Genomic DNA, 14,138 nt, shown 5'->3' on the forward strand with positions numbered 1-14,138 from the left:
GAACAGAAAACAGAAAGGAATGATGGGAAAAGAAGCACCTGCGGTTTTTGTATTTGTATGTGATTTTATCCCACAACTTCAGTATTATTGGAGTTTTTAAGGAGTTTTAAGTTTTTAAGCGACAGACTTGGACTTGTTGTACAAGCAACAGAGAGGATTGATTGGCGTGTTTTAATTCAAGTGATCTTCAGCCATTAAAAACAAAGGAAAAAGACGATAAAAAATGTATCCATTTAAGATATAAATTCATATACTGAAGAAAAAATAAAAGAAAATGCTTTTGCCATAACAGCTCATATTTATTAGACACATTTGCATTTACGTGAGCTGTACACGACAAATTAAATCCATCTAGAATGTAAAATTGTTTGATTTTAAGCTTGAAACGTTTAGTGAAGCAAATTTCTATGATCCAACTTCTCTTCTGTTTTATTCAACTTGGACGTTCCCCATGACAATCTTTTTAAATATAAACGTTTCCAATGTTGCTTTAAATATGATTAAGATTTTTCTTCATAACTGGGCTGTTTTTACTGCATACTGTGTGGAAAGCCAATAATTAGTTTTTAAAATAGTTTCTAGGAAGAATCTGGACATGTTTAAGTACTGGCAACGTCTCCAATAGTTCCAGTTACATCTTTGTACATAAATCTTTCACACCATTTTTCTCATCTGTCCTGGAATTTTTCTGGGGTTTTCTTGAATAGATTTCCATGTTTCAACTAAGTCTGAGCCGCGACCAGAAACCTTGAATCACATCTGTTTGAAAAACATTTAGACAAATGTTATAAAACATCCCTTTCTTACAATTCAAGTTCTAAATTTGACAGAAAATTATATAGTGAAGCAACAGAGTTAGGAATCTCCACTTTACTGGTCCAAACATTTTCTCTAAATTGTAGCTTTTCCTGAACACTAATTTTAATCCAGGATTAGTAGGATTTTAATTAAAACACAATCACTTCATCTGTTTTCAATGCAATGTCACTTTTTAAAAAAGTATTCATCTGCATGAAGAGAGAGAGAGATCTGTTGTGTAGATGTTTTATTTCCATGCCACTTTAGTACTACAGAAGAAAAGCATTGTGGGAAAAGTGTTCATTTCTTGGCTGCCTCCTTCTGGAGCTTCTTCACCTCGTGCCTGATGATCTTGTTCCTCTGCAGAGAAAATCAGAGTTTATGAAAATGTGGGTGAAGAGAACGGCAGCAGTAGTTCTTTGAATGACAGCAGATCTACTTCACTTTTCTCAGCTTCTTTACATGACAAAGTAAGTCAAAACCAACACTTTGAACCATTTGTGGATGCAGCTCTTGCAGGAATGAAACCTGCATCTCTCATACGTACCATCCTCTTGGCCTTCATCACTTTGAAGCGGTCGAAGTCGGACATTTTGGCTCTCTGCAAAGACGATGATGAAGGAGAGATTGTGGCGTTGAGCAGGGATGGTCATGTTTGTTTGAACTCATTCAATACCAGAGAATCACAGACTACACGCATGGACTAAAACTACGACTACAAATGAACAGCTCAGACCATCAAGGCAGAATTTAACCTCATCTGAGGTGCTATGCAGTCCAGATGCCAGCCAAATAGCAGAACATCTCCAACAAGTGTCCGATCAGGTATCCACTGAGCAAAAATGGAAGCAGCTCTTACCTTCTGTCTGGCTTCAATCTTCTTGGCCCAGTTGCTCTGCGCCCACTTCTCGTTGACCTGGGCCTTCTCCCAGGCTTTCCTCACAAACTTCTGCCTGGCGCTGTGAAGCACATCAGCTGGTCAGTACCAACGCAAACACACGAGCACCACTGTTATCAAGACGCACAACAATGCAGTCTGCAGCCGACGCAACACTGCAGCTCTGAGGAAGAGGAAGGAGTGTGTTTCCAGACTCACTCCTAGGAAAATGGCGTTTTTAACATGTTCCTGTTTCTGATGATGGAGGACAGATATTAAGAAAATTAAGCTTAAAACAGTATTTCTGAGATTTCTTTTTTTCAGGAACAGATAAAAAAAAGCTGTTTGACCAAGATATTTGCTACGTAGAAATGTGCCGGGCGGACCGAAGGGGGCTGAGCATGTAACTAGAGAGCTCTGAGCAACGAATTTCTAATGAGCATCTGCTGCTCTGCAGAAACTATGGATTTGAGCTAAAAAAAACACATCATAAAAGAGCTTGGAGAAGGCGTTGACAATAGATCAAGAGGATGAGAATGGGCATTAATACACAGGGGTCTTAAAAGTAGCCGGTCAAATTGGTTACTTTGGTTCTCTTTCATACCTCCCATGATTGATGTAATTATAATACGTTATTTTATGTCTTGTTTTATTCACTTCTTGTTTACTTCATGGGCAGGATCTGAAATAAACACTTGCCCCTAACAAACACTTTTACCTGTTTAGCAAATAAAACTTTAAAGGCTACTCGCCAAATGTTTGTGCCATATTAGACGTGTTTAATCCCCCCCCTTTAGGTGGTCCACACAGGGATAACACACCTCCCCCCGTCTGATAATTCTCCTCCGTGTAGCGTTTGGTTGCTGGAGCGGCCGGTCGTGGGGATCTTTTATCAGGATCCAGACAGAACTGGAGGATAAATCTGCTTCACTTACAGCAGCAAAGAGTGTTCGTTTGGAGACAGCGCTGTCGTTACACGCTGATGCTAGGATGCTACGCTAACGTGCCTTTAAGACAAAACTCATTCATATGACTTTCAAATTCACCTGGCTTTTTAAACATCCCAACAGACATTAATCCACTGCAAAAGCAGCTTTATTAGAAGTATCTAAAGTAATGCAGCATGTGAGACAACCTCTATAGATGCCTGCATCTTTACTGTCCATGACATGACGACTGGAATTCAAACCATTATGTTTTCAGGCTATTTTTGTTATGATTTCTCATAAAATCATGGACTGATTTACACCTTCCATAAAAAAAAAAAAACACAAAAACAGATTAAAAGGCATTTAAGTCACTTCTAGGAGACATGGTGAGAAATTCACCTGTTGACATACAAACAAACAAACAATGTTACCAGGACTCTGACCTGTGGGGGACTTTGATGACGTAATCTGTGAGCTGCATGCACTTGAAAGGCATGGCTTGCCTCTTAACTCCAGTGCAGGGTCCATCCACAAGAGCCTGGAACGTCACAGAGGAAGGAGATTAACATCCACCCATGAGACCCCACCCCCCACCCCCATCCCACCACCACCCAACTGCTGGTTCCTCCACTCACCCTGTTCTGGTCAATGACGTCTACGATGGCTACCAGCTTGCCAGCATGAGGTCCGAATGAGAGGTAGGCGACACGGCCGATCTCAACGAAGCGAGTGAACACCTGAACAGGAAGCAGCAGGTTACCACAAACGATTCCATTTCAAAATAAAACAAGCAGATTTGTCTTTTCTAAAATGACAACACTTTGGACAAATTGGAAGAAAATAAGAAATAATTGACTTTTAACAATGCAATTTGCTAGTATTGTTAATTAAGTTATAAGTTAATAAGCAATAATAAATAACTGTTGTAACTCAACTTACTTGTCTTTTACATTGTATATCTTTTAACTAGTCTTAAATGAAACATTTACTAAAACCAATCACATTGCTAAATCGCGCACACTTTTTATGAAAAATCAAACTTCGTGGTTTCTTTTCTTAGATTGTAAGTTTGAAAATGACATTTGAGGCGGTAGAAACCAGCCACCGGTTTCCGGATTTCCCTGCATTTTAAAATGAAACGCAAATTTTAATTGATATTAGAGAAACGTGAGCATCGCTAGATTCTTTTGAAACTGGCTGGTTAGTTCCAGCGGCGGCTCTCGGCCTCCGCTCCTCACAAACCACGTTGTCGTGCGGCTAACGCAGTATTGTAGCTTAAATGATGTATTCAGGCAACATTTGCTTTACACAAAAACAAAGACGGGCACATAAACACGAAGGAGAAATATATAGTTACTAAAAGCTTCTCATAAATTGTTAAGTATCACAAAAAAATAAGTCTAAAGTACTGCTGCTCTCATGGCGAACTCACCATGGCGGCGATCTGGGAGCAGAAAGGACCTCATAACTTCCGCCTCGCTAAGATACTACATCCGCTCTCACCCGCGCATGCGCACTTGTCCCAAGTTGAATTAAAAGAAAATTTTTAATTCTTTTATTTACTGTTTTATATATATATAAACCTGTTATATATAATATATAAAAGTTTTATATATATATATATATATATATATATATATATATATATATATATATATATATATATATATATATATATATATATATATATATCAACAGTTGTAAAACACAAGATATATTTCAAGTACTTTAAATTATAATTGAATGTGCCGTCTTTTCTTCTATGTTTATCTATGTTGCGTTAAAAGACTCAGAGATTTATGGGAAATGTAATTGTTATGGGAAATGTAATTGTTAGAGCTTGCTGTACGCTGATTTATCTCCGAAACGTAGACTTTAAAATAAAACAAGTTTATTTTAAGGTATAAGAAATCATTAACCATTGAGCTAAAGTCTAATTACTACGTCAAACATATATAACCATTAGATCAAAATAAGGAACACATTCAAAAAATAAATACAAAAAAAAAAAAAAAAAAAAAAAACAGCCACAACAAAAACAGATAAACCATGGCGTTTAAAACAAACACAATAAAACTGTTGGACACCCAGTAGCTACTTCATTGGAACTTTTCTAATTACTGTTGTTTGGATCACACATTTTAAGCCATGAAAAACACTTTTTTAATGGTCAATTTCGCAGCTCTTTACAATCAAGCAAACAAAGAATCCTCAGCTTCTGCTTTAGTCATAAATGCATCCTGCTTGACATAATCAAATCATTAAAGTGGAAACAATTACTTTGAAATTTTAACTTAAGGTTTGATTTAAGAGCTCAAAAGCCACAAAGGGAAGTTTTTCCCATTTCTTTTATTTTCTTTTTATTCCACCAGATGGCATCAGAACGTCAAGTTGGGACAATTTTCACTTCATGAGTTCATGATCAAGTGAATCATTTAACTATAAAACTGTAAAAAATACTTATATACTACAATTATAAACATATTTTACAGTTAAGAATATGATGATAAAATTATATTTAAACAAATGTGAGCAGATTAATTGATAAAATAAAAACTGAATGAATGAATTTATCTGACCAACTAATATTGAATAATCAAGGTCAAATTCAGGGTTTTACCTGGACTATTTTATTATAACCTTATACATTTAGTTTTTAGTTTTACTAAAAAATGTTCCTTTAGGCCAGGGTATTCTGACATTTCCTGAAATGAGTCATTGGTTTAACACTACGAAAATGTTTTGATGCGAGAAATTCCTGCCTTAAAACATTTGTCAAGAGAATTTTTTTCATATGTGTGGGTGTTTTCCATTCCATTTACCATTCTCGCTCAGGAAATATGGATGCATTTGGAAAAAAACCAAAATGCTAAATGGGAGGTCTCTGGCAATGTTTTTGAAGTGCACTAGAATTGTACATACCCGCTTGAGGCCGTCCTGGCTAGTTTGATGCCCCGGTGCGAAACACTGTGTGGTGTCCCCCAACCCCACCCTCAACCCCCTTTACAGCCCCGCCCTCATTAACTTAAAGCCTGCACACATACAAACACAAGAACGAATTTATTAATCTACTTTATTAATCATATAAAACATACTTGTATAGTTGAATTCACAAATAAGATAAAATTGTGCATTTTTGTGTTATTTATTTATTTATTTTAGCTCAATACAACCCTGACACCAAATATGAATGAACAAATTCCGGCCTTTTCTGCTGGCTTCATGAATGAACATCAATGGAATCTAAAGGACGTATTCTTCTGTTTTTGGTGCTTAAGTGTCACATAAAACTGAACAAAAAAAGACAAACGACTGTGTAGATTGCATCTGAAGCATTGACTGTGTATATGAGAACAGCAGAGAAGCTTAGATGAAATCCACCAACAAGATAATTAAGAAGACTAGTGTAATTAAATGCAAACCTTCATTAGCCCCAAATTTTACTCCAACAGTAAATTTGGTTGTATTTAGCACCTAGCAAGTGTTAATTTTGGACACCGCCTGCATTCTTTTATCCGTGGAATGTTTTTCTTCATCTTTTTTCTAAACTGGACGCTGATGTTTCCTTTGATTTTTGTCCATTTCCACAGCCTTGAACAGGCCTGTTTGTTAGTCAAACACCCTGAGTTAAAATGAGTGAGAGGATGGAAACAAATTAACTTTGATGCAGACTTTTTTTTCTTTAACTTTTCATTAAATTCAGTAAAACCAACAAGTACATTATCTTTATGGATGACAATATTTTTATTAGGAAGCAGCAGTTAGTTTGTTTGTGGTCTGGACTCATAAGCAGTGAGTCTAAGCTCCTCCCCCACCTTTCTACCTGCTTTTCCTGTTTACAGCCTCTTCAGCTGCGAGTTGGTTTCCTCTCCAGCGTGTTCCACATATAGTGCAAAGTACTGTAATTACAGCAGCAAGTTGATACAACAGTAGGGGCGCCTTAGGGCAAATTTCATTAACATTTTGTGGAATTGGGCGGTTTAGACTAGAAAAACTGTGGGAGAGAAAAAAAGGGCAATGTATTTATTTTATTTTAGGTTTTTCGGGCGAGATTGCGCCCTGGGCGACCGCCCACATTGGCCATAAGAAAAAACCCCACTGCCAGAGACAGTGACCTGTTTTCATTTAACATGAGGAGGGTTTATTCATGTTTTACCGATTCAGAGCTTCAGACTTTTCTAGAGAAGTTCAACAACAAGGACCCAAGCAGAATCAGCAGAAACAGACCAGAGAACATTTGAAGAACTGAAAGCAAAGTCAGAGGAGGCCGGAAGCAGACTCCAGCAAGCAGACAGACTTGAAGGGTAGAGGCAGAGAAGAGGTGCAGCTGCAGAATAAATATCTTCATCTCTCCCCTTGCACTGGTGAAATCCCTTGTGTCTGGAAATTTGCTGTGGTCGATCTCCTCTTTAAGGGTGGAGAAGGGTCTGATCCCAGACCTACAGTATCTCCATTCTCCCTTGCTTAGGGTTTAGTAAGACTTGTAAATCATGCCACATCTTATCCCGTTGCAAATCCAGTTTCACAATCAGTTATGGATGTGCAACGACAATTCCTAAAGTTTCAAAAGACATCCCCTCTGCTTGGTTATCTGAGTCACCTTCTACACACTTCAATACACATATTTTCTTTTCGTCTGTCTCCTGAAACCCCTTTTCTGTCCCTTTCTCTTATTTTTTCTTTCTCAAAAGGTTTTTTCTTTTGCCATCCCACCATTTAAAATATGAATATTGTTCTTAATCTGTCTTGCATAGATAAATAAAGATTAAATTAAAATGAAAGGTGGTGAATAGGATTTGTGTTTTTGTCTGTGTTATTCTGATTGGATCATGGATTGTTCTCTAAATGTTACTGGTTAATCAAAATCAAAATCTAACTTTATTTAAAAAATGAACTTTTCATACATAAGTAACACAAAGAGCTCAAATCTATAGATTTGTGAGATACAAACAGAACCACTTATGTACAGTCCCAGAAAGGCCCAGCATTCTAAGGCTTTTTAGCAAAATATTATTATCTACTGTATTACAAAAAGGCCCTGAGAATCAGTAGAACTAGGACAGAGCTTCTGTAAGTCAAGTTAGATCTTATGTGAGGGACAATATTCACAAGCAAACTGTTTTTTCTTCTTCCTAAAACTCTGTCGTAAGATTGAAACTTTTCAAAGATATTAATATTTAAAAACTATTTTATTTGGACAAAAATTATATAAAGAATTTAAAATAATTTTAAGTAAAAAGGTTGAGTTTGATCATAATTAAGTATGCTGGGATCTAAGTTACTCTTCTTCAGAAGGTGTCTCTGTACTGTTTCTAAGGCAGTGGGGAAAACTTCTGTCTGAAAACAGCAATTTACTATATTTAAAAGCTCAAACTCAAAGAAACAATTATACGTTTAAAATGTGACAGTTGTACCTGTTGTGTAGGATTTGGGACAAGGAGAAAACTCCACCTAATAACAGGTTGAAACTCTCCTGTTTCCTCTAATCAGAACAATTCTTTAAATTCATTAAAATCAACAATTATCAGATTAAAAGTTAGATTTAATAGTATGATTTTTTTTTAAAGTAGTCTGTAAAGCTTTCAGGCATGATCTGAGGCTGTCATGATGGACTTCAAGTTTAGTTTAGTTTAGTTTAAATATCTATTATTTTAAACGAAATCTGATATTTTTGTGTTACAGGTTAGAAAACTTTCTGCTTGTTCAATAACTTTTAGTAAAACTGTTGTCCCTAAAAACAAACCTGTTCTTTCGAGATTAACTGCGTCATTTCGAATGTGATATAGTTCAGCTATGTTGTTATCAAGACCTCTGGGACATTCAAATTGTCTCGCGACACTAAGGTCTAACATGTTTTTTAAAGAGTCTTTTCGATTCATAGAAGAAGGTTTGTAGTGTGTAAACACATTTGAAAGTGGTTTCCATTAAAGAAATGCGTTTTCCCCTCATAGTTGATGGGTACTTGTTGACTTCTCTCTGTAATCTTTGTTAAACATTAATGTGTGACGACAAAGGGAGTGGCGACTCGAGTGGAATTTACCAACTGCCACGAGCGCGGAAGCTCATTTCTATCCGAACGCAGAGCGAGGCTTCATCCTTAATTCAGGTAAATATGCTATTTGGTGTATTTGTTTTTTTTTTCCTTTAGTAAAACTTAGATTTTTAACAACCTTTATCTTTCTATAGATTGTTAGGATCCATACTTGAGGAAAATCGGTCGCAAAATTTACAAAAACTGATTTGACGCAGTAGACATTTTAATTCTTTCTTTCTTTTCTATTTTAACTTCCAAAGGTTTTGCCGTACTATCGTTAATATCGTACCGTAATATCGTTAAAAAGTGTGGCAGTTTTCTCATTTTGGAGTGCTCCTAGGTCAGAAATAGGTCTGAGCAGTTTAAGTTTCGTTTCAGCGGAAGCGAAGAACAAAGAAAGGGTTGGGTAACTCAATAACAGGCGGAGGGATACCATCATGTTATCTGGCTAAATGCAGAACTACTTTAGTAAACGTTTCCATATTCTGCTAACTTAAACAAACATGAAAAAAAGAGAACTTCAAAATAAATTAGATCGAATTTTATTAAAATATGTTTTTTTAATTATTTGAGTAAGGTTAAATAGATAAAATTTAAGTGAAAAATATTTTTTAACTGTTTAAGAACACAAAGTCAGAAATCAAATAGTTAAGATGTTGTGAACTGCATTTAAACTTTAACTAATTCGTTTTTTTTTTTATTTCAGAAATGTAAGCCGTTCCTCGCTTTCAGTTCTTCCGTCAAAAAATTACTAAAAAAAGAACTCAATATACAAGTGACAGATAAGATCCAGACTACTATTATCTTGTATTCAAATATGTTGGAAATGAAGTTGGTTGTAAATTTATATTTATTATGTTTAATAAAGTTTCACCAAATTTGAGTTTTACTACCAAAAACCTATTTAACCACTAATTAAAGAATGACATAAATACAATACAGTTAATGTTTGAAATGAAGACAGCAGTCACTACTATCAAGGAATGTTTTTATAGGCTGTATAAAGTAGAGTTAAAGAATCAAGCAAGTCTCAAAGTTGAAAAGAGTTGATGGTCATAAAAGGAGTAAATACAAAATTAAAGTTCAAATCCTTGGAGTAACAGAGTCTAAGAGAAAATTTGACCAAATAAAAATGACAGAGAGCACAATCAAAAGTTCACTTGCAGCAATATTATTTAATTTTTCCACACTGATACTTGGTGTGGAAAAATACTGAATTCAGTGCTTTGATCGTCTTTTTCCAGTTGCAGAATTAAGGAATGGAGAAAACCTCAGCCCGCTGTCATTCGTAAGTACTGCTTTTCTGTTCCGCCTTTAGGCAAAGTGGATAAAACTTGTCTAAACGTGGCTGTGTTGATGACTCACTTCTTTTAAATGTTCTGACATCTGCTGTGCATCAGCGTCTGACTCATTACTGGAGCCACAAACGCTCCTCGGTGAAATAACAGAAACGAAAATAATGATCATTAAAAAAGACAGAATGTTGGCGTCAGCCCGTCGGGAACAGAACTCCTAGACCGTGTGCTGCGCAGGAACATACGTGCTCGCCCGCATTTTGGGAGTTTCCGTAGCAACCAGAAAATTGAGGGGATTAATGGGAGCAGCTAGAGACCTTGAGACTTGCTAAGATCAGCCGCTACATGAACTTCCAGGTGAAGGGCAGATCCTCTGGGGGAGGGGGATGTCTTTCCCTCTGTGACACATACCACAAGTGTCTTGGACGATGGTTGTGACTTTTTTCTACCGGTGTGAAATGGATAAACCCGCAGTCATAGATATCTCTGGCAAGTCGTTTTGAGGTCAGTAGCTTTGAAAAGTTGCGTCTCTCCCTCTGGATAAGTCAGAACTTGTCTACGAGCGAGTGCACTTTGGAAGAATCCTCTTGGTGAAGGTCCAGTCAGTATCTGGGACACAACTGGACGTCTACAGTCGCCTGAAGACCAACAGCAATATTTGAAAGACAGAGTTTCCCTCTTGGAGGACACACGGGAAAGATCTAGGCAGTCATTTCATGGTTGGTGTGCATTAGGAAGCTGATGTGGACTAGTCGCTGACATCTAATGACTGCTCTCTGGAGGCCAATCTGCAAGGAGAACCTAATCTATGCTGAGAATTTAAGATGTGACGTCTTTGATCCTCCAGTGTTGGTTGCATGTAAGGAAAGAGCTGGTTTGGAGGGAGAATGAAGCTTCTGATTAAAGATCTTCCTGAAGATGGAGAACGGGTGATGCCTAAGTGCAACCTTTCTGCTCTCCGCCTGCGTGTTTTGTAAATGTTGGCTCTAGCGGGACCGGTGAGATCATCAGTGGAAATGGGATTTTTAGAAAACTTCCTGTCTGCCCGGCCTCATTTATGCCCATTGTAAAGCGGAGCTGCAGCAGCTGTTGGTGCAGTTTGGACACCTGTCTTCAAGCGCTGTATCTGAACCCTGACGGACCACCTCCCAGTGCTGCTCAGTCCAACGTGTGGTTCTGGTGTTTCCGGGCTTTTGGACTCCTAGACTTCAGCTGCAAAACCCTCCCACTGTCAGCACGTAGATGTCATGAAGGTTACAAACAAGATGGACGGTAAAGGTCAACTCCCACCATCTCCGTTGAACTACAGCTGTAAACTATCACTCTTCACCAGGACCGGATGGAACAGAGTCGATACCATGACACCCCCCCCCGAGAAAGGAAAAGGGCGGGACATCCCAACGCAGGGTTGACGGCGGTATGGAACCTGTTCCTGTTTTATGCGTTTGTTCCTGTCTGCTTTAGACTCAACACGTTTCTGGTTCCCAAAGTTTCTGAAAGGAGACTTTGGGAAGGCAGATCCGTGTTGGTTCAGGTTGAACTGTTTCCCAACAGTGACGGGGCGTCCAAACGTCTGCAGAGGACCTCTTTGCTGGAAGGTGACGCTTTTCACTGCCAATTACACCTTCTGCTGCTGTGGTTTCTAAAGTCTCTGTTCACCAAAACTGTCAAAGCTTAAAAGAAAAGAATAGATTATTTCAGTGACAAAATGTTTTTCATCTCTGTCAATAAACCTTTTGTTTTTGTCTGTTTTTTCTTCTTCTTTTAAATCTCAAATAAAATGTAAAGTCACGGAGAGATTGGTGTGCGATCGGTGTTCACACAACCCCCCCCCCCTAAAAAATCCCCCAGATCCGATCGGGATCAATATCGGCGGTGAATTAAACGGGCGCCGTCCAGAAGATGTACCGACATTTCCACGTATGATGAAGAATCGTGACGCTGCGGTTTGAAAGATTTTTTTCCTCAAAGACGAAAACAGAGAAATGTAAAGAAGAAAAACGAAAAGAAAAAAAACAACAAAGCAATGTAAAGAAGAAAAACGAACCAAAACCTATTAAGGTAACTTCAAAATAAAGTGCAACCCTTTTTTTTTAGCAGAACAATGGCCACCATGTCTTCGTTCCCTCAGTGCAATGGCATCACTGGTAAGCTGCACGCAAAGATCAATTCTACGATTTCTGCCTCTGAGCGTCTGAACTTCATGGTTTTGTGCTTTTGTATTTGAAGGGCCCAAATACCGCGACTGGGTGTCAAACACAATCTGCAACAAAAGAAATAAGACCTTCCAGCTGAACAGTCCAGACGGTGCAACACTAACCGTGGGGGTCCTGGATGACACCAAGTGCAACGCTGCAGACCTGAACGCGTGGGGGAAGTTCTTCCTGCCCACCACAGTTCAGATGCAGGTGGTGGGTTATGTGGAGGGCAGCCCGTACCCCTGTGACCAGCTCGTCCTGATGACCTGTGAGGACAAGAAGTTCTACGGCTACGACGGAGACGAGCTCCACCTGGTGGCTCCAAGTCTGGAGCATCTGTGCCAAGTCGGGGTAGACTACCCCGCTTCCAGAAGCTTTTACAGAGGGGAGGCCTTTAAACACACGGTGAGAAATTCTCCTCTCCTCCATGATCTTTGTTTCAGTTTTTTTATTAAAACTTGGTTTGCCTTTAGACCAGCGAGGAGTGGGATGAGCTGAGGAAGGGTCCCGTGGGAAAGAGGCTAGACAAAGAGCATCACCAGCTGGTATCAAAACACAAAGACAGTTTCCTGAAAAACCTGCGACTCGGCGCAGAGAAGCGGAGGTGGGTGTTCTATCCGACCATCGTTTGTTCTTCAACTCAACAAACCTGAATTGTAAAGTTTCTTTAAATGGAATGTGTTTTTAATTTCACCAAACCTTCATCTGCCACAGACTAGACAGAAAATCTGTAATCGTCATGAAAATCCTGCCGGTTTGTGGTTCCGTCAGGATGGTGATGCTGTGACGCCACGCCGTCCTGAGCGTTTTCTCTCCTTTGCAGGTGTCACCAGCAGCACGGCCCCATCCTCTCCGACGCCGTGCTCAGACAGCTGCAGAACGGCGGGGCCTGAGAGCGCCCGGATCAAAAACCAACTGTGTGCATGCTGCTGTCCGAGCAAATCTGAAAAAAGCTTTTTCAGATTTCTCCACAAGACTGCAGTCAACTATGCATCAAAGCACTGCCTCTCCCCCCATTTATCATGTTAGATTATTGTAGTAACTAAGTAATTGGATATCTATAAATAGGTTTGATCAACCAGTTAGTAGACAAAGTAGATAATGGGGAAGTTAAACATAAAAAATAGAAATAAGTTGAAAAGGTTAGTAAAATATTGTGAGGACAGTGATGATGCAGACTGTAGTGGCCCGTCTTCAGCTGTGGAGAGTGGAGCGAGACGAGTTCAGCAATGCATGCTGGGAAACCTCTGCTGCTGCTTAAGAGCAGTCATATGTCTGAGCAGCAGTTTAGGTAGCAGACCGACCTTCAAGAACCTGAAGTTGGCGCCTGATTTGTAGCTTCTAATTTGATGGTTAAGGGAAATGTTAAGACTAAGATTTAATAAAACGAAGTTAATGATGTGTCAAAACTCAATAAAAGGACAAATACATTTTTTTTCATATGGTAAAGTTAACCTTAAACTTAAGTTCTTAAAATACTTGTCTGTTTAAAATGAAGACACTGATTTAACATTACATAATGGTGAAATATTTAACCCTTAACTTTCCCCTTAACTTTCAGAGCAGAAACAAGAATTGTTGCTACAAAAAATTAGCAGCAGTTCAAAAAAAGGTTTGACAAGCTGCAGTCATTCAATATTTGACACTAAATTAAAATAATACATTTATGTTTAAATATTAAACAAACACAGAAAATGAAAAAATATCAACTCAAACTTGAGTTCTGACAAGAGTCAGAATGCAACTTTGAGTTTAAGCTTTTTAAAATGTTTTTTTCCCATGATTTCAGAAAAAGTCTGTTACTTTAAATCCTTGACTAAATCTAGTTAAAAGGAGTAAAAAGATAGAAATTCAGTTTACATTTTTATGTGACTAAAATCTATAATGTAAATAAAATAAAAGCAAAAAAGTAAGATTTCAACGTAAATAATGTAATTAGTTTGTGTAAAGTTTGTCTCCACAGTTTTAAAATGAAGCTGCTGATTAAAAGAAACTTTTTCCTAAAAA

The 14,138-nt window shown here is 38.2% G+C and overlaps 2 protein-coding genes across 11 annotated transcripts; one reads left to right on the forward strand and one right to left on the reverse strand.

The window, feature by feature from the left end:
* Window positions 1–1,030: 1,030 nt before the first annotated feature.
* Window positions 1,031–4,137, reverse strand: rpl14 (ribosomal protein L14). The gene is made up of 6 exons (XM_023959887.2): window positions 4,037–4,137; window positions 3,240–3,341; window positions 3,048–3,142; window positions 1,658–1,757; window positions 1,346–1,399; window positions 1,031–1,158 (listed from the first exon to the last, which is right to left on the reverse strand). The coding sequence occupies exons 1-6, from the start codon at window positions 4,037–4,039 to the stop codon at window positions 1,099–1,101; spliced, it is 414 nt and encodes a 137-aa protein (XP_023815655.1). The 5' UTR covers window positions 4,040–4,137; the 3' UTR covers window positions 1,031–1,098.
* A 4,021-nt stretch (window positions 4,138–8,158) lies between these two features.
* LOC101164904 (uncharacterized) lies at window positions 8,159–14,138 on the forward strand. Of its 10 annotated transcripts, none has more exons than XM_078955362.1 (8): window positions 8,619–8,710; window positions 9,883–9,926; window positions 11,267–11,350; window positions 11,488–11,531; window positions 12,031–12,080; window positions 12,163–12,536; window positions 12,605–12,735; window positions 12,955–14,138. In XM_078955362.1, exons 5-8 carry the CDS (start codon window positions 12,038–12,040, stop codon window positions 13,022–13,024), a joined length of 618 nt encoding a protein of 205 aa, XP_078811488.1. In that variant the 5' UTR covers window positions 8,619–8,710; window positions 9,883–9,926; window positions 11,267–11,350; window positions 11,488–11,531; window positions 12,031–12,037; the 3' UTR covers window positions 13,025–14,138. The 10 variants fall into 10 exon arrangements, with proteins under 10 accessions (XP_078811485.1, XP_023815649.1, XP_023815650.1 ...); XM_023959885.2 differs by having other exon boundaries at window positions 8,636–8,710; window positions 12,034–12,080; XM_078955359.1 differs by lacking the exons at window positions 11,267–11,350; window positions 11,488–11,531 and adding an exon at window positions 8,159–8,491.

Source organism: Oryzias latipes, chromosome 11 (assembly GCF_053564925.1).
Source record: "Oryzias latipes strain Hd-rR chromosome 11, Olatipes_Hd-rR_3.1".
NCBI lineage: Eukaryota > Metazoa > Chordata > Actinopteri > Beloniformes > Adrianichthyidae > Oryzias > Oryzias latipes.

What these genes read in the sequence shown, in the direction of transcription:
- rpl14 (XM_023959887.2), bottom strand. An exon ending in ACGTCATTGACCAGAACAGG is followed by an intron (nt 3,143 to 3,239) that starts GTGAGTGGAGGA and finishes GTGACGTTCCAG; the next exon opens with GCTCTTGTGGATGGACCCTG. An exon ending in AGATTGAAGCCAGACAGAAG is followed by an intron (nt 1,400 to 1,657) that starts GTAAGAGCTGCT and finishes TCGTCTTTGCAG; the next exon opens with AGAGCCAAAATGTCCGACTT.
- LOC101164904 (XM_078955359.1), top strand. Translation starts at nt 9,898, where the DNA reads ATGGAGAAAACCTCAGCCCGCTGTCATTC. An exon ending in GGGAGGCCTTTAAACACACG is followed by an intron (nt 12,537 to 12,604) that starts GTGAGAAATTCT and finishes GTTTGCCTTTAG; the next exon opens with ACCAGCGAGGAGTGGGATGA. An exon ending in CTCGGCGCAGAGAAGCGGAG is followed by an intron (nt 12,736 to 12,954) that starts GTGGGTGTTCTA and finishes TCTCCTTTGCAG; the next exon opens with GTGTCACCAGCAGCACGGCC.